We start from the raw sequence: 19,316 nt of genomic DNA on the forward strand, positions 1-19,316 counted from the left end.
CAAAGAATAGGAATTAATCTACCTCAATCACTAAACAGAAACACTTCAATACCATAAGCGGATCTGTAACTGTTCAAATATTGGATACGGAGAACGAGAATATCTCCACAGCAGTCTTCGCAAAATCAGCCTTTTGACAAAAGTCCAGCTTCCGTACACTAATGGAATATTAGTGAAATGCATTGCAGTTTGTGCCAATTAATCCTTCTAGGTTATGTTCTAATTAACAGCAGTCTGTAGTCCATCTTAAAATGTACTAAATTACCAACTGAGGACATTCTCTCAGAGGCTGGAAGTTTAATTTAGTCAATGAACCCAAGGTCAGAAGATAATATGAATAGCAGTGTGACTCAGTCCTCGACATAAGCACTGCTGGCTGGAGGCTATATGTCTGGAGTCTGGTCGTTTTTTTAAATTATTCTTCAATCTGTAGTAAAAATACTTTGCATACAGTACAGAATTTTCGAGGTCAAAGCAATTTAAGAAAGGATGGCAATTAAATTCTTCTCCTCTCAGTTTTACTTCTCGGGTTATAGAAATAAATATGAAATACATTACTGAGGGTATTTGAAATTGAAATCGAAATTATTGTGTCTGCTACAATTGCTGTGAAGTTATTTAGTTTGGTGAGTAGAAAACTGAGAGCTGAATCAGGGGAAATGTTTTGAATGGTCTCTAAAATGGAGTCCACTGATGCAGATGACATCCCAACAGACCAGCTGATGACTAACCCCTTTATTTTGCAGCCTTTGGCTGTGCTTTATATACATAATGTCAAATTACATGACCACTGCCTGATTGTGTGGTCACTGAGGTCTGGAGAGAAGTGTGCTTAAGAGTACTCAAGAGCAATCAGACAAGAAAGGTCATGTTTTTAAAGTCTAAAGTTAATGCAAGACTTTATCAGTGGATCTCTTTAAAAGCGATTTTTTTGTTCGTTGCACAAAAATTTAATAATAATAGCAATAACACCAACAACAATAATAATAATAGTATGAGGTGAATACTATATACAGCACTAACAGTAATAGTTCTAATAAAATCAACATTTTTTTTACATTATTTCACGCTCTCCCTTTTGAGCTATAAACCTGTTTATAACTTTCTTTACATAACATATCCTACTATATTTACAAGTTAAATCATCTGAATTTATTTTTAACATCTACTAAACTGGAGTGTGAATTGTTGCATGCAGAATGGAAGCGTCTTTACGTTTTTTTTCCTGCTGTCACCCAATCTTCAAATACCCGGCTATAGATAGCTATCTAACGTCAAATCCTTCATGCAAGAAGTGACAAATTCTGTGCAGGAATTTAGTTCTGCTGGAAAAATATCTAGGCTTAGGCTATACTTCTTGACATCACAATGGAATGGAAAAATAATGTCAGGTACAAGCTAAGCACTTTTTCACTCAGTGATCTTGTTAATTTTTTTTTTTTTTTTATTATGTTCAATGAAAAACTGCTCATTTTGGGTTTCCATTTTTTGCTTGTAATCCCTGAACAAAAAAGGTTGTCGTAATATCATTAAAATGATGTGTTCATAATGCTTGGTGTATAATGGTGTATTTACAAAATGTGACTGACTTTTGACACTCATCCAGTGCTAATACATGTGGATGGTCATCTTCAGACATGGTGACTACAGGCTGCCTCCTAAAGGCTCCGTTTCTGCTTTGGTCCACTGTGTGTCTGCTGATGCTGGACGTAGTGGAGCTGGTCCAGTACACTGTGTCCCATGCACGATGGTAGGCCAGGCCCTCCACAGAGCCAACGTCTGAAGAGAAAGTAGAGGACAAAGAAGAAAAACACTGTCAGTATATTAATGAAACACCGATGAGGATCACACAGCTCTGACTGATCAGTTCAGTGGGAAACCTATTATATATTGCGTTTGTGTTTTATTATACACTTCTATTTGCAAGATGTACATGGTCTTTAATCAAATTCAAGAACAAAATCTTTAAGGTGACATCACCAATGGAAAAAAAAAAAGGCGGCAACTAGTTCAGCTAGGTTTGTGTATAACAAAAGAAAGAAGTGTAATTGCCAAATGATGAACTATCCTATTACAAGATTTTAAAACGAATAGAACCTATCTACAGGAGTCTATCACTAATTAATTTTTCACAATAATCGATGTCTGGCAGCATGCGTCTCCGTAACTAGTTCAAGAACCAGGCAGTAATTAATAGGGTATATATGTCTTAATTAGAGAAATATAGATGATTAACATCTTCACCTTCTTCCAATGACAGGAAGATTCTCTCTCTCTCTCTCTCTCTCTCTCTCTCTCTCTCTCTCTCTCTCTCTCTGTGTATATGTATGGAGCCATTTTCATTTTGTATTAGTTCTCTATCAACTAATTTAAACAGATAATGCTACTTCATCCAGCCGATGTGTTCCTGTTAATAGTAGCACAGAGACAGGCTTTACAAAGCCAAATTATATAACATGATGACTCCAGCATTGTATTTAAAAAAAAAAAAAAGATGAACTAATTTCAGGTATGAAATAACACATCAGGCCAGTCTAGGTTGGATTGTAAACACCATTAAAAAGCTCTACTTCTCACAGTCATGCTGTCTCATAAAGGAAGTGATGAAGTACAGACTTGTCAGCTGTTACTTCGTTCATGTTCCTCTTGCCTTTATATTTCTTGGTTGTTTTTAAGTAATTAAACTGATTACAACTGAGCACAATGTCAGGTTGGCTTGACGATAGTATTATGCGAATCAGACCAGTTTCTTGTACAATTTTACTGATTTTACTGGTTTTATTTAAATAAATATGTGCATTTATGTATGTTGCAAGTGAGTCGCAAACTTACAATAAAGCTGCATTAATAATCATTACTTAATACAGAAGTATGCAATACTAAATAATTATTGCAATAGTTATAACAGTCAGTTATGATGAATGAATTATAAGGGCAACTAGCGTACTATTTTCAGTTTGTATCTTTTTTACTATTGGAATGCAGGAATGCATCAGTTATGATTTTAGCATTGGGTGTTGTGCTGAAACCTGGCTCATTTACTCATACTCAAGCTTGTAGAATATGCCCTAAAATCAACAAGCAATACCAAGTGATATGAGACATAAGCCCAGGGTTATTGTTGCACTAATGCACAGATGACACAAAATCTGGACAATTAAAGATTAATCAAAGCAAAGCAAGTGAGCACACGGTGCTCTGTGAAAATATCAAAAACAGGAGCTACAGCATCTTCCTACAATACAAGCAACCTGATTAAAACTCTTACATAAAACCCAGCAGTCTAGAAATAGAAAGAAATAACATGTGCAGACAAGGCTAGGTGAGTTTACACAGTTCTATGCCCAGTTTACTGTTTCTGATCATCAACCACAAGTCAGTCAATGACAACTAGTGATTCAAGAGACAATTTATCGATTGCATTGTTTGTTTTTACAGCTGTACAGAAGCACTTTTCTGTTTCTTTCCAACCCTGCATAATGCAAGCTAATCACTGTAACTAATGAATGCACCTGATTGAAAAGAAAAACTTGCAAACATTATAAATAACAAGACTAACAATCTAATTGCATAGACACGCGTACTCATCCTGGCCCCTGTTTAAATCTGTGCAACATAAATGGGACCAAATAAATTCTATAGGTATCTCACTTCCATTTAATTTTATTATTTACTTATTTGGGGGGGGGGGGGGTTGGGGAGGTCTTTTTGTTTTTTAAACCAGTAATTCGATTTTTTTTTTTGTAACAGCAGTCATAAAAAAGGTCATTATACTCAGTCTGGTAACAATGGCTTCAGTGCACCCCTTAGTAATGTAGTATAAAGTGTTACTAACCATTTAGAAGTACATTTATTAATTAATTTATCAAAATAATACATTTAATTTATCATATTGATTAACCAGTTTTGAGTATTAAAAACTGAATTACTTAATCAACTTAAAATTTGATTAAAACGAAGTGCACTATAGAAATATAAAGAACTCTCCAGTGAACACAGTTTATTAATCTTTGATTTTTTTTTAATACTGAGGTCATGAGCAACATTTTACGCTAGGGTTACTGTTACCTAAATTCCTAATTACTTAAAATGTTTAGAAATAATTTGCATTACCCAATAGCATTATTCAATATATTGTCACAAACAATTCATGTGTCTACTCATGTGTCATGATACTTCTTAATGATGTCCACACATCTCTGCACTGTTACCGCCTTTATATTTATTCACTGTACATATGCTTACATTATATATATATATATATATATATATATATATATATATATATATATATATATATATATATATATACAGTAGACTGGTTATTTAGCTTGCTAATTCTTAAATGCCATAATCTTGTAACCTTCCAATTCTGCACATTCCTCTTCAATGCCATAGCCTCAGAACCATTCTGTACCTCTTAATGATGTCCACACATCTCTGCACTGTTACTGCACTGTACATATTTTATCACTATGAATTGCTGTAAATATGCCACATATTTATTTTAACTTTTGTACGATAGCTACATTTTGCACTTCTGGTAGATGCCAAACTGCATTTCGTTGCTGTGTACCGTACAATGCAATAACAATAAAGTTCTATCTATCTATCTATCTATCTATCTATCTATCTATCTATCTATCTATCTATCTATCTATCTATCTATCTATCTATCTATCTATCTATCTATCTATCTATCTATCTATCTATCTATCTATCTATCTACAGTAACTGCTGTATCCCCTATTTTTACATAGAGGCAAGAGAGAACATCCATATGAATCACTCAAGGTTAATGATAACGTTATGTCTACTGGACAAAGTCATAGTTCTCGAGTAAATCATGCAAATCACCTTGTTTAGTTTGTAATTAGGCAAATCTTTTAATGCAGAGCATGTGCTTCTGCAGGCTCATTAAGGCAATAATTGGTAATAAAGCATCGTTAGGTGCTGAACTATTTCTTTGTGCGCCACATCAGAATCAGTTATTGACTGCTACCAGGATGTCTCCCATGCTGTATATTTTACATAGAGAAATCGATACGCATGACAGTCCGAAGCTTAAAATGCATCACCCTGTCTTCCAACCCTATTTGTGTTATAGTTTTGAGAAGGTTGGAAACAAGGCGAAATATTTTAATCCATCAATACTGAGCAAAAGAAGAGAGATGCAATGTTGTAAACATCATTCCTGACAGCTAGATTGCTCCCATTTAGTTGAAGAAAAATGGAGGCGGCCATTATAACACTCTTACTGGGTGTAGTATGCAGTAGGACCCAGCAATACATCATGCGACCTGACACTTAAGGCTTCCAGCAAATGGCTTTTCACAAATGGTTGCTAAGAGGTAGGCATAGATATGGTAGCAGAACATTTAACAATATGCAGGTCAGCGCATTGACAAGTCGACATCATGATGAAAACAGATTTTAGAGTGCACGCACACTTCTCTCAGTGCTCCAGCTGTCCTCTGGGAAATTTGTAATTTCGTGTGTAAATGACAGAATTACAGCATTTAGTCTACAAGTGACCTAAACAGCAGCTATTATGAATTGCTGGCCACAGAATATGTCGACCTCAACATACAGCACACAAAGATAAAAAGAGAAAGGTAAACTTACTGTCAACTATGATCTGCCTCCCTGACCAGTCATCGTTAACCATCTGAATGTTCCCATAATGGATATCACTGAAGAAAATGCGATTGTGGTCGGAGGTGTGTTGACGATAGTCAAAGGCCAACGCGATAACGTTTTTGAAGAACTCTGGCTTCTCGAATGGCTGGAGGGGAGAATTGAGGTCACTCTCATCTGAGAGGTGAATGCTTTTCAAGATGGTCCTTTCTGAGTAGAGTAGGTATCCTTCGTATCTCTGGCAGGCGAAACCATCGTCTGCTAGGTAGCCATGAGCACATGAGCACGTTCTCCTGCCACTGCCCAGATGAAAACAGAGCTGCTGACAGCCACCATTACTCCTAGCACAGGGGTTTGAGCCTGGAGAAGGCAAACACATTAGAGAAATTAATTGACTTTTTTTTACAATAATAAAAAGAATAATTAAAAAGAATAATACTAATTATTTTCTTCAATAAGTTTTACAGCTATCGGATTTCAAGTTATTGTGTGGAATTTTTCCCAAATGTGCTCCAGTTCTTTGAGATTTCCCAAATACATGCCACATAGTTAAACTGGCTAATTATCTAACTCTACCCACAGTGTGAACGAGTGTGTGTATGCATGGGTTCCTATGATAGATAGGTCCAAACCTGGGTTCCTGCCTAATGGTCAGTGTCCTAGAATAGGCCAGATATCCACATGACACTGATCAGGATAAAACTGCTACTGCTGAAGAATCATTGCATCTCATTTAAGTCAACTGGCTGTATTTAAAAAAATCTTTCTTTTATATCACAGATGATTTATGAGACAATAATCCACTACTACTTACACCCTATTTATAAAAAAAGTGGCTGTGTCAAATGTAAATGAAAAAAGAATTAAATGGTATGGAAATCACATAAATACATATTTTAATCATAAAAGAACAGAAAACATATAAAATGTATAAATAGCAAAAATGCACAAAGTTAAGAAAAATAATTAAGTAACTTTAAATTTTATGGCTGCAACACGTCTCAAAATACAAACTTCAGAGCAACAAAAGGCTGAAAAAGCGTTACCATTTTGTTTATTGCAACCAATTAGATTAGTTAACAACAGGTCAGTACGATGGTTGTTTTTTAAAAAAAAAGAGGTTCACCAATATGCAATAAACTGTGTTGAGAAATTGTGAAGCAATTTCAGAATAATGTTCCTCAAAATAAAATTATGAATATCTCATCCTCTACAATACATAATATCAAAAGATTCAAAGAATCTGGAGAAATCTCTGTTCGCAAATCACTGATTGGGCTCAGAAATAACTCCAAAAATAATGCCATTGACAAATGCAGATTAAATCTCTATTATGCAAAGAAAAAGGCATATGTGAATATGATCCAGAAAGTCCACATTCTTCTCTGGTTTAAAGCTCATTTAATATAGACTAAGGCAAAGTGGAAAACTGTTCTGTGGTCAGGCAAATAGAAATTTGAAATTCTTTTTGAAAACCATGGACACCGCGTCCTCTGGACTAAAGAGGAGCGAGATTTTCCGACTTGTTTTTAGCACTCAGTTCAAAAGCCCCCATCTCTGATGGTATGGGGGTACATTAGTTCATATGGAATGGGCAGCTGTCACTTCTGGACAAGCACCATCAATGCTGATAGGTATATACAGGTTTTAGAGCAACATATGCTCCTATATAGTATTTTTTAGGGACAACTCTGCATATTTCAGCAAGATTACATATCACATTGTTTACAACAGCATGGCTCATAGAAGTGTCTGGGTGCTGAAGTGGCCTGCCTGCAGTCCATAACAATTGAAAACATTTTACCAATTGAAAACATTTGGCACCCAGGAATGTTGAGCTGGTAGAATCCTATATCAGACACTATGAGGCAAGATTCCTCTTTAGCAACAAGTCTTCTCAATTCCCAGATACTTATATACAGTCTGTTGTTAAAAGTTTAAACATTTGATATGCTTTCTGTGTTCTATTGTGAATAAAATATGGGTTTGTGATTAACAAAATCACGGCTTTCTGGTTTTCCTTTTTATTTTACGCATTTTAGATTTTTTTTTTTTTTAATTGGGAACTCAAGAAGAACTCAAGAATGGCTGCTTGAAGGATAAATAATTAATGGGCTTAATGAATCTGTTTGACACATGCAAATAGTGAATTTTATGACCATGGATAATGACATATTTAAATATTTTTTGAAGTAGTTTTTTTACTAAAAACTGTTCTTTTCATTTAAAACTTTGAAGACTGCTCCATTGTAAAACTGGATGAAGATTCCAAATGTCTGTAGACTACCAATGTAATCTCAGATGGGTGCAAGCGCTCTCTCTCTCTCTCACACACACACACACACACACACACACACACACACAGAGCATGTGAGATTTGTCCAGCTATACTGCTAATATAAATTAAAATATTATATATATATATATATATATATATATATATATATATATATATATATATATATATATATATATATATATATATCTCTTTTTTTTTTTTAATGGCCATTTATATTGCTAAAAAAAAATCAAAATAATGGATGTGTGCATAGTTCATCGTTCAGTGGATTTAAAGCTGGTTACATGACAAAGCATTTGTCAGTGGCCATGGACACAGTAATAATAATGATAATAATTTCCTAAAATGAAAGAGCTACAAAAAAATTGAAACGATTAGAAAAAAAAGAAAAAAACATCAAGTTGAAACCTCAACCTTTCTCCCGGCCTCTATTAAAGATTTTCACATCCTTCAGGTTGACACCAAGACCACTCCTCATTGTCACAGCCTCGCTGGCATCACTCTTTAGCCCACGGCGAATGGAACCATTGGCGTGAGCTCTGCCACAATCAGCACAGCAGAAACAGGAAATGAAAACTGGCATCAGTATAATTACTTGTAGTTATATAATTAAAAACGATGGCGCTTAATTAAACTCACAAGCCAGCTGCATCTGCAACACTAGCTGAGCTAAAGCATCACCTTGAAAACGACATTTAGTAAGTTCACTAAATGTTCATAAAGTCAGGAATCTTGCTGAGGGAATGTCAAAGCCTTATGCCAGGTCTCTCAGTGTCCTTGCATAGAAGAGGTTAAACCTCCAAGACTGTAGCAGCTGGCTTTGTGGGCCACTTTTAGAAAGCTAAGCATTTAGTAAAATAATAAATTACCTGTCAGACCAGTAGATGTAAGCCCCAAACACAGCCACAGAGAACAGGTCCACATTGGCGGCTGATAGTACAATCTCCCGGCTTTCCCCAGTCTCAAGGTTGATCCTCTCTATCTTGTCTGTTCGAGCATCACACCAATATAATCTATTTTCCTGGAAAGCAATTTGAAAATGCACATCAGCGCATCTTCTTTTGTACAGGTCCATTTTATCATCAGCAGAGTAAGAGGAATGAGTAACAAGACTCAGGCTGGAAGTATCCGGGAGTATGATGGAGAGACATACAAAGCGAGAGAGGGAGAGAGAGATGGAGCACTTTACAGTACCTCGTAGTCAATGGAAATTCCATTTGGCCAAGCGATGCCAGAGCTAACAAGCGTGACCTGATCTGAACCGTCCAGTCGTGCTCTTCCTATGCAAGGATTCTTCCCCCACTCAGTCCAAAATAAGTAGCTGTTCAAAGAAGATGGCATAAAAATTGGTCAACAGTTATTTTAAGGATCTGTTAAATAGTAATAAATATTAACATATGCATGCTGGCATGAGAGAACCTTTCGACTGTGACTGAATTCACGACCATAAACAAGGCAACACTTAAAATACCTTCTAGCTTCTTAAATATGTTGCCTTGCTGACTGATTTTTGGTAATCTGGAATACATTAATAAAGTGACAATCATAATTAAGGTATCTTCTGTGTTCTTGATTAGCAGTTTACGGCCACTAATTTCAGTGTTCTTATGCAAACAAGGTCACTGTTTAGTTTTGACTCTACCAGAAAAATAACAGTCTATTCTTATTTTGGTGTGTTTTCAGCTCATTGGTCCAAACCCTGAAAGTCCTTTCAACAAAGAAACATCTCTAAAAGGTAAAGATTGTGAACCTGCCCGTTGCAATGAGGTCAGCGAGGGTGATGTTTTGTGAGAAAATCAATGCGTTATCTTGGCTCAAAGTTTCTCTGGTACAGTGACATACCCTCTCTGTGGATGCACTGCGATGGCTCTGGGTTGGTCCAGCCCCTCTGAGATCACCACAGAACGGTACATGCCATTCAGCCGAGCAATTTCAATGAGGTTAAGGCCATGGTCTGTCCAGTAGAGATTACCTTAATGGAAAAAAAGAATTTACAGAAAGTTGAAGCTGAGGTCTGTAATGGAGTGGCACTCAAAAAAAAAGAATTTTTAACAATTGTTTAGATAATAATACCAGCAATCCAGTCTACAGCAATGCCCTCCACTCTGCTGATGCCAGTTGTAATAATGTGTTCTCTCCATGTCTGGTCTCTCTTGGCCCTAGAGATACGATTCAGGCCCATGTCTGTCCAGTAGACAGTGTCATTGCCTGTAGAAAGGAGACTATATTTACCAGAAGCAAAAACATAATAAGCAAAAAGTATCCCTATATATTTTATAATTTTTTTGCATGGAACCACAGGCAAAACTATAATTGTGTGTGTGTGTGCTGTCACTTTTGTCAATCCCCTCTCAAAAAAAAAAAAATTGCAAAATTCCTGAAAATGAATGTTAGAGCCTACAACCACAACTGATTTACATAAATCCTTGAATATGCGTGTCTCCTGCACTAAAAGGTTCTCTCTGAAGTCAAATGCAGAATTTAGTAGCACACAAATCAGCTTCAGTGTTTCGCCACATAAATCAGTAGCATGGAACTTGGTTAGTCTATTTTCCACACACTCAGTCTTCTATGAATGCAGTATTTAGATCTAGATAATGGACCTTGAATGCACAATGGCAGCCAGCTAGAAGGTGCCCATCTGTTTCCTACTCCAAAAAGCTGCCTAATAATGGCAGGCAAAAGCTATGCGAATGGATTCAGCTGTCACAGGCTCAATTTCAGCTTGCTCACCTGAGCCGAGCTGGAATGTGCTACCCTTGTAGAGAAGGGATCAAGGGAGCGGAGAACAGAGAGAATGACCATCTGTATACTCTGCCCTTTGGCTGAGGTCAGCACTTTTAGCTGTGGCTCCTTGGTCACAGAAATTGGGGTCGGTACGGGACATGATCTCTCAGCTCAGTCCATGCATTTTGAACTTTCATGTTATTTGTGTATAGCAGTATATACACAAAACACTGCTTTATAAAACGCATCGTATTTTGTGGTTTTTAATTATCCCCAGAAACACACAGGGGTCGCTTCTCCTGCACACACTCGTCATGGTGACTTGTCACTACTGCCTTTTCAGCAAACAGGGTCAATCAAGTTGCATTTGAACAGTGACAAATTCACTTCAGAGCAGTCTATTGGGGGTATGAATAATGCAGAAACTCAAAACATCTCCAGCACAACACCAGGTTCATGCACAGGCTGTGTCTACTACACCCAACCTCTGTTTGATGGATTGTCCAATATATTACAGTGAGTCCCTTGTGATGTTGGGTTCAGACGATATGAAGGAACATTTATCTGTGGTGCCTCTGGCATCAGCTTACTTAACCCATCTCATCCTTTTATCTCTACCAAACATGATACACCAGCAAATTCAATTGCCTTTATCCAGGTGCAAAACTGAGCAGCTAATATTAGATCCCATGTCTGACAGTAAACAACATGCAAAACGTGATGAATAGGACACGGTACATTTCATTGATGTGCACACACGGATCATAGAGCAAGGCGAGACAAGAATTTTGAGAGACGTTACCGCACGCATGCATAAAGATAAAGGCTAAAACAGAGACAGCACCCAAATAGACAGAATAATGGATGTTTACCGGCATGAAAGTCCACTCCGACAGCAAACAAAGTGCCAGTGATGGGCATCAGTGTCTCTGTATGATCTGTTGGGTCCAGAGAGATTCCACGCATACCCTCATGCACAGAGTACATTAGAAATGAGCTCAGACCTAACATGAATTAAACACACAGAAGCAAATCAAGATCTCCAATGGATTATATCTAATGTCATAACATAATAAAGAAAAAAGGTACCACTATATAGCAAAGTTAGATATGATTTTAAAACGTAGCTGCTAAAAAAAAAAAAATATCAAAGATCATCAATCATGTTGTGGATGTTGAATGAAGGCACTAAAACATGCCTGTGGGCTGGCATATTAAATACTGCTCAGTCACTGTAGCCATGTGCAAACCTTCACAGGAGAGACGGTCAGAACGCAGGTTGTAGCCCACAGTGCATGCGCAACTGCGAGTATTCTCTGATGTAGGAAGACACAGCTGAGAACAGCCGCCATTGTTTAACTGACAGGCGTTCCTCCCTGTAAGATGCAATACAACAGCAACAAAATTTAACGCTCTAACAGACGTTCCCCAAACTAGTTCCTTTGGTCTATAATAATGCCTGAATGACTAAAGAGGAGCACCTAGCAAGCATGTAACCTGCCGTGCTCCCAAAGAGATCACTCCTTAGCTGTCTTAGACAGTAATGAGACAGAGCAGAATATGAATAGAGAAGCTAACTGCTGCTTGAAACGTTTAGGGGCTGAATAGATATACATCAGAGCTGCTTAATGGTCATTCTTTATTCAAGTGGACAGTTTAGTGGGATCCACGGCAACGTTGTTAATGGACCTGCCATTACCCTGAATTATTTGCCTAATAACTCAGAAAATGGAAAAGTGATTCACCGATAAATCTGCAGTGCACTTTTACATATTGAAAAAGAAAGGGAGGATTTGTTATCAAACTTAATGTAATAGTCCAACCATAAACTCTAAATGTTACTCATTGCAATCTATGCAAGAATAAATCAACATCAAATTAAAGCTATTGAAAAGCCCAGCCAGCCATTATTTCTCATTTACATCCAATTTCACAGGCCATTTTAATTTACATTAACACACAGTAACACTTTTTCATAAACATATAGAATCTTTTTGGCTTGGCAGCTCACCTTTCTGGCCCTCTCGGTCATACACTTTCATGTGAACCACTCCGCTGGTCTTATTGCGCAGTGCCACAATTCCGCGGCCATCCCGCTTTGCCACCGTGCCTATCTGCGCTAGATCGTCGTCTGCCCACCACAGCTTGCCACCTGTTAAAGCATATGAATCTTTTATTGTCTATGGGTAGAAGCTATTGTCATGCATGTATGGTCACTTCATGAGTAGTACACCCATGGGTCTACTCCAGCTCATTAGTAAATTATAACACTAGATAGAGGCGAGGCACTGTGCTTGTTCCAGTCTCTAGGAAAGTCAATGAAGCAGTGTTTAGAGCATCCTGGCACAATGCCCTGGTCTGAGAAGAGGTGTCTCCATTCATAGAGCCGTCGGAGTGCGACCAATGTCAGAACATCACTGTAGATAGCAGCCTGTGTGTTGTTCCTACTTCGGCACAGTGTTCAACAAAAGGACCACAGAGGTTGTTCTTGGCTCGGAGCCTGAACTGTGCCTGTGTGCTGCAGAGAGACAGGCAGTGCTGACACACTAGGTGACCAGGAATATCAGAATAAAGGCCATACAGTACAAATTCTCAGCAGTCTGGAAAAAGGTGACCTTGATCTTAGGCACTTTGGAAAATTGAACAAAAAAAATCTATGAAATATCATGTAGTAAAGCTGTGGGTTTTAATGAATTTTAAGATATTATTTCATATCATCTCTAATGACATAGACATGCTTATGAACGCTACATACAAAATTGTGGATGTAAAAAAATGTAGATGTACATGATGTGCGTTAATAAATGAGAATGTGCATGCACGTGTTTTTGAAGGGTTTTTTTTACACAACAGCGTTGCCACGATTTGTTTGATGAAGGCATGCTATAAAAATACATACAGTACATGTTTATCTGTCAGGAATCCACCTGCCACGCCCCCTTCAGCCCCCTTCAGCGTGTCAGGTGTTTTCTCGGCCGCTTTCTCTGAAGCTCCGCTTCAATCGCGCACATATGGTGCTCGTTTAGCATCATCACCAGCTCCTATTTAAACTTCCACACTCTCACTGTCCGTTATTGTTGGTATATGTTGGTTCACGGTGGTCGTTGTTATCGCTCATGTGTATCCCGGTACGTGTCTTCCCACCGGCACTCTCTTAACGGCTGCTCTTTTCTTCCCAAAGCGCATCGCGGATTCCCCCCGCCCACCCAATCCTGCCGGTGTTCATTCTATGCTTTTGCTCATCCCACTTTCGCCTCCCGTTCATCGCATAACATTTAACAACAAAAGGCATATGTGCACTAACTAACAGCAAAGATTCACCAGTATACACTACAACACCTGTAGCATCTGTAAGCCTTGATTTTTCCGCCACTTCTGCAAGTTCTTCTGCGGCTGCACCGAGATAACCGACGTAAAATGGCTAATTTTTCCCCCCTTGTGCTCGAGATATTAGGGTCCGGCGACATAACCGATAAAGAATGCTTAGAAAAAGCGAGAATTTGGCGGTTCCACTTCAAAAACGTCGACTTAATAGGGTTGTTGAGATAACCGAGAGCGAGATAAGCGGGTTCCACTGTATATGATTTTGCTAGCAGTTATTTAGCACTAGCTCTGCGCTCTCTGTGCTTAGTGATTTTTTGTTTTGTTTTGTGATTTTATATGCATATACTTGTTTACCCTTTTCCATCACTATATTTCTGACAAATGAAGTTTTTGAGTACATTAGACAAAGTAACTAATAGGTGTTATGTTTAGGTATAAAAACTATGCATGTCTTATTGCATTCATTTAAAAACAACCATGAAAAAAGTCTGCATTGGAAGAATGACATAACCTTTTAATAGACTGACAGCACTGTCTCAGTCATGTTATTAAAACAAGGAAGCATTGGAGTAAGGCATGTGACAGTTGATCAGTCTTGTAAATTATTTATGCACTGTGTACCTGACAGTAGCTTTTGACATTTGTACGTCACATTTGACATTCGAAAGATAGCAAGAGGTACATAAGAATATGGAATTCCCACTCAGGCAGTATCATTATTATTATTATTATTATTATTATTATTATTATTATTATTATTATTATTATGTATATAAAGACACATGTATAAGTTTATATGTGACCTAAATAAACTGGCACCAAGCTTTTGATTAAACGTGTGGAATAAAATAAAAATGGTGACATGCAAATATTTGAACATCCAAACTTCATGCCTGGTTAACAAGAACAGACTGTTCACTGGTGCCTGGTTTACAGCACATCTAATCAAGAGCAATTTCCAATTTAAGCATTTGATCTGATTGCAGATGATGGAAAGTCACATGATCTGAACAGGAGCTCTAACTACATCACACACCAAATCATTCTGAAATTGAACAAACTAGCTGACAAAAAAAAAAAATCCTTTTGATATCTTGCTTCTTCATCTTCATGAAATTATCGGATATTTTTTAAGTAAGCAAACCAAACAACCTCTATTTACTGTACATTAACCCCAAGTAAGTTCGAGCTTTGTAAATGGAATATTCCTTCTGCATCTCTACACAATGATATAACCTGTCTGACATCACTCTTTACGCTGCACTTGACCAGTGAATGGATATTTGTATGGCAGGTGAATACTATCAGCATTTTTTACAGCTCTGCAGATGAAACAGCTTTATAAGGGCATAAACTGATAACATGGCATGATGGTTAACCTTGGTAAATCTCTTCAATTAAGGCGCCCTCGCCTGTGAGAGAGATGGCAAAGATACAGGCCAAAGATCTTAGATCACAATCTCGTTTAATCTTCACAGGGTGTGGGCTCAGGACATTCAGACGCTGTGTTCCAAATAGCTAATCGATTGCGCTGATTCGGAACATCAGAGGGCTGGGAAGGAGCTGTTTGTTCCATAGCGGTTCTATTCCTTTGATTAACCTTGAATAAGCTACGCCGAAACTACTGAATCCTGATAAGTTTATTTTTAGCACATAAACAGTTAATTAAAAAATGATTCCCTGCTGCATTGTGTTACATGTATGACAAAAAAGAGGAAAAACCTATTCAAAAACCTGTCTCTCTTTCACCTGGATGTAAGAGAGGATTAGCAGTTCTTTTGGCGCTTTCTCCAGAGGTCATATTATCTGCCAGGATTATTATTCTTTATGCCCTAGGTGTGCTCTACCATTTATAAGCTGTTTAAAGTTCAAAACATGTGCTTATACCGGCAAACAGACAAGCAGATCAGAGTTTATGGCAGAGTTGTTGTGCAGTGAAACAAAAGTTCTGAAACTACTCTTCTCCAAATGCTACCCACTCAGACACCCACACACATGACTGCATGACCATCGTTCCACCCCCAGGCTTACCTAGACTGGGACAAAGAGATAGATGCACACACTGACACACACATTCACGCATAAAAATAAGGTTTCAGTTGTGCACTTATGAACTAAAAGCCCTTGTAGAGAACAAATAATCACCCCACTTTTCAACAAGAACCATCTGTCTTGAACACTTTCAGCAGGAGAAAAAAAATATATATATAAAAACGGGCAGAAGTGCTTTTAAAAGAATTCCATACAACTTCGTAGCTACAATGAATCTGCAAACATGGTTTCATATGGAACTGCTTGTAATACTTTGAACACCTTTAACCAAAAGTAGTAGAAAAAGAAGAGGAAGATGCAGAAGTAAGGGGAAAAATGCTATAACAGTGCTCTTCCTCTTCATGCTACGGTAATTTACATGAATTTAACAGTGTAAGATTGTTTATAAAGTAATTTGTGCTTTGGCTTACCAAATCTGCTCCACAAATCTGTTCCCCTACACAAATAGCAAACACAAGTATCTCCTGAACAGATACAGACAGCTTTGCAAAAAGTCCAAGAAAGCTTTTTCTCACTGTGACGAAATAATTGTGATGGATAGCACCTAGCGAAAGCTTCATTTTGCCATTATGCTGTAGCCTGCTACTTCTTTTAAACTTACACCATTAGTCTTTCAGGTGACCTGTTTTTTTTTTTTTTTTTTTTATATAACAGCTACAGACTCAGACGGAAACAGCTTCAGCGTGTACTGCGGGGCAGTTTTTAGTACTGTGAAAACAAAGGATTTCAAATAACAGTAGCGCACCTGCTAAAACATCCTCCATTAAAAGTCTATTAGGAACAAGTCACAGAATAGCCAATGTGCTGTGTTGGCAGGACCGGACTGTGCTTTTGGCTTTGATATCCTGGACCCGTATTCACCAAGCCTTTGACAATTACTCATACGAATGGCGCTACTAATGCTCTTAGGACTAAAATTACTCACAGCTCAGCATAGGGCCTAGAAGTTACATTGGACATTATAAAACTACTTAGCCTTAGTTTGTAGAACTAGCAGGATCAGCATTTATGAATCTCCCTACTGAGGTGTATCTGTGTGGACACTTTATACATGTCTCATGTTAGTTTTAATATGAATGCAAATGTTATTTAGGTGTTTTATATTAATACCATGCATTACTTGTATTAGTATATACTATTACTTGTACTGGTAGCTCTATTAGTATAAGTTCATATTATGAATATGCATAAAGATGACATACTTTTCTTTTGTCTCATGGAGGTGTTCACAAAAGCGATTACACATTAAGGGAAAAGTTCTAAAGTGCCAAATATGTCCTGCAGATTAACAAACTGTGCTACAGCTCTAACATTTTTAACAGCAAAAAAATAAATAAATAAATAAATAAAAAAGAAGGATCAAGAGAAAATTACTGTCTTGTTAATTATACTTCTTATCTGTAAAACCTTCTAATACACATATGCCTGTTCAACTCTTTCCATTCACTCAATTACTACAACGACCCTGGCAAGCCAGAATAGATGTAGGCGTATTGTTCATTACTTCTTTTCCGAGTGGTAGGCAAATAAATTTGCAAATCATATGATTTATTCCAAGTGCTTATAATGTTTGATGGATCTCTACTGATTACCCTCTGTACACCTTTTGCTAGCAACTGACCACTGCCAACATAGATGTTCTCTCCCTGCAAGAGCTGTACCTAATCAGATTTCTGGCATATGAAAATAATTGTAATTTGAGTCTTACCCAGCCTAATGCGAATGGTGTGATTAAAAAGCAGATGCTCTATAGCAGTTGGGTGTCTATGTAAACAACCAGTCTTCGTTATTCTGTTCCATCTGGATAGAAATCAATCATATCAGCTTCTCACCCCACTTTCTTTTTTAAGTATAGGAAAGTGTATGACTGGATTCAGTCTACAAGTTCTCCCATATTTAATAAGCTATACTTAAATAGGAAACAGGTTAAATTCATTGGAGATTTTGTTCCTTTTCCAAACTAAAGTATAATAAATTTTTTGGAAATGGTTCGGGTACTGAGGGTGTGCTGCGGATAATAAATATCTCCGTTTTTTTTCCCCTCATACCACAATGCCATGGTAACACAACGTATCCATTCCAGTACTGAAACAAACAAACCATGATAGCAAGCTACAGAAATGTTGCTATATAGCAAAAACATGGTTAAAACATTGTTAATAGAAGTAAATCAGCAACACTAAAGTGCAAAATGTTAATGAAAATGGTCATTCCTTTTGAAACATGAATTCAACAATAGTATATAATGTATTTAAGAAACTGAGAAATGTATAATATAACCTCAGCGTGATGGGTGTCAGAGCTGAACCGCTTACCCATGACTGCCAAAGCTGTGGCTTTCGTTAAGTTCTTCTTCGTAGTTTCAATCACCTCAAATCCACTGCCATCCAGATTACACCGGTTGACCGTGCTGTTAGCAGAGCTAATCCAGTACAACTTGCTTGCAGGAAAGTCTATTGAGAGACCTAAGGTGGGGTGTAGAAGGTTAGGAAGGCTGGGCTTTGTACGGGTTTATGGATTTATATATTTTAGAAGACTTTAAAATAGAACAATACGTGATGTGTGTTGGCCTAGATGAAAAATAGTTTGTGCAGCACTATGTGGCATACATCTGTGACTGTTAATAAAAATACTATTTTGCTTCAGCAATGGACATTGAGGGGAAATCAGTTTTGACAAGTGAATTATTTTGACTTTAAGTAGACAGCATGTAAAGCATGTATGTGTAAACTTACCTACTGGATCCCTCTGGTTCTGGTGAAGAACCTTCCTGTTACTCCCTTCCATGTTCGCTAGATTGATTGTATTTCCATCTGTCCAGTAAATCTTCCTATTGTGATAATTTAAAAAGACTATTTTATCGTAATATATACAGTGCATTGCATATTTTTTCAGAATACAACTTAACCCTAGATCTGGATTGGACTGGACACCGATACAAGTTCTGCCTTTTTATGTCTATTGAATAATTCTGCTTCTTCTGCATTTATTGTTTTGTCAAGCTAGTGCACAAATCCATTAAATCCACAAAATAATATATTACAAACGTTTTTTACAGTATATGTTAAAAATATTTAAATATTTTTTGGACTGCATACCCTTTGGCTGGATGTACTGCCAAACACTTTGGTTTATCAATCCCATGGATGACTGAAGTTTTTAATGCTCCATCCAGTCGAGCAACATTGATCTGGGTCTCTTCATTTTCAGAGCTCAGCCAGTACATATTCCTTGAGAGCCAGTCTACTGCAAGGCCACGGCAGTTCTGAATATCTGC

The 19,316-nt window shown here is 37.4% G+C and overlaps 1 protein-coding gene across 11 annotated transcripts in view; it reads right to left on the bottom strand.

Moving 5' to 3' along the window:
• Positions 1–19,316, bottom strand: part of lrp1bb (low density lipoprotein receptor-related protein 1Bb) — a 281,217-nt gene that overhangs the window by 72,893 nt on the left and 189,008 nt on the right. For all 11 annotated transcript variants that reach the window (XR_006925101.1, XR_006925103.1, XR_006925102.1 and 8 more), the window contains 13 exons: positions 19,138–19,312; positions 18,775–18,869; positions 18,355–18,504; positions 12,675–12,815; positions 11,914–12,039; positions 11,536–11,667; positions 10,010–10,144; positions 9,779–9,908; positions 9,131–9,257; positions 8,806–8,957; positions 8,351–8,475; positions 5,626–5,997; positions 1,590–1,779 (listed from right to left, as the gene is read on the bottom strand). Coding sequence is in view for 7 of the 11 variants with exons in the window: in XM_046844639.1 (XP_046700595.1) it covers positions 1,590–1,779; positions 5,626–5,997; positions 8,351–8,475; positions 8,806–8,957; positions 9,131–9,257; positions 9,779–9,908; positions 10,010–10,144; positions 11,536–11,667; positions 11,914–12,039; positions 12,675–12,815; positions 18,355–18,504; positions 18,775–18,869; positions 19,138–19,312 (2,050 nt within the window). In the remaining 4 variants the exon portion in view is untranslated. The remainder of the gene's footprint in view (positions 1–1,589; positions 1,780–5,625; positions 5,998–8,350; positions 8,476–8,805; positions 8,958–9,130; positions 9,258–9,778; positions 9,909–10,009; positions 10,145–11,535; positions 11,668–11,913; positions 12,040–12,674; positions 12,816–18,354; positions 18,505–18,774; positions 18,870–19,137; positions 19,313–19,316) is intronic.

The sequence above is a fragment of the Silurus meridionalis genome, chromosome 3 (assembly GCF_014805685.1).
Source record: "Silurus meridionalis isolate SWU-2019-XX chromosome 3, ASM1480568v1, whole genome shotgun sequence".
NCBI lineage: Eukaryota > Metazoa > Chordata > Actinopteri > Siluriformes > Siluridae > Silurus > Silurus meridionalis.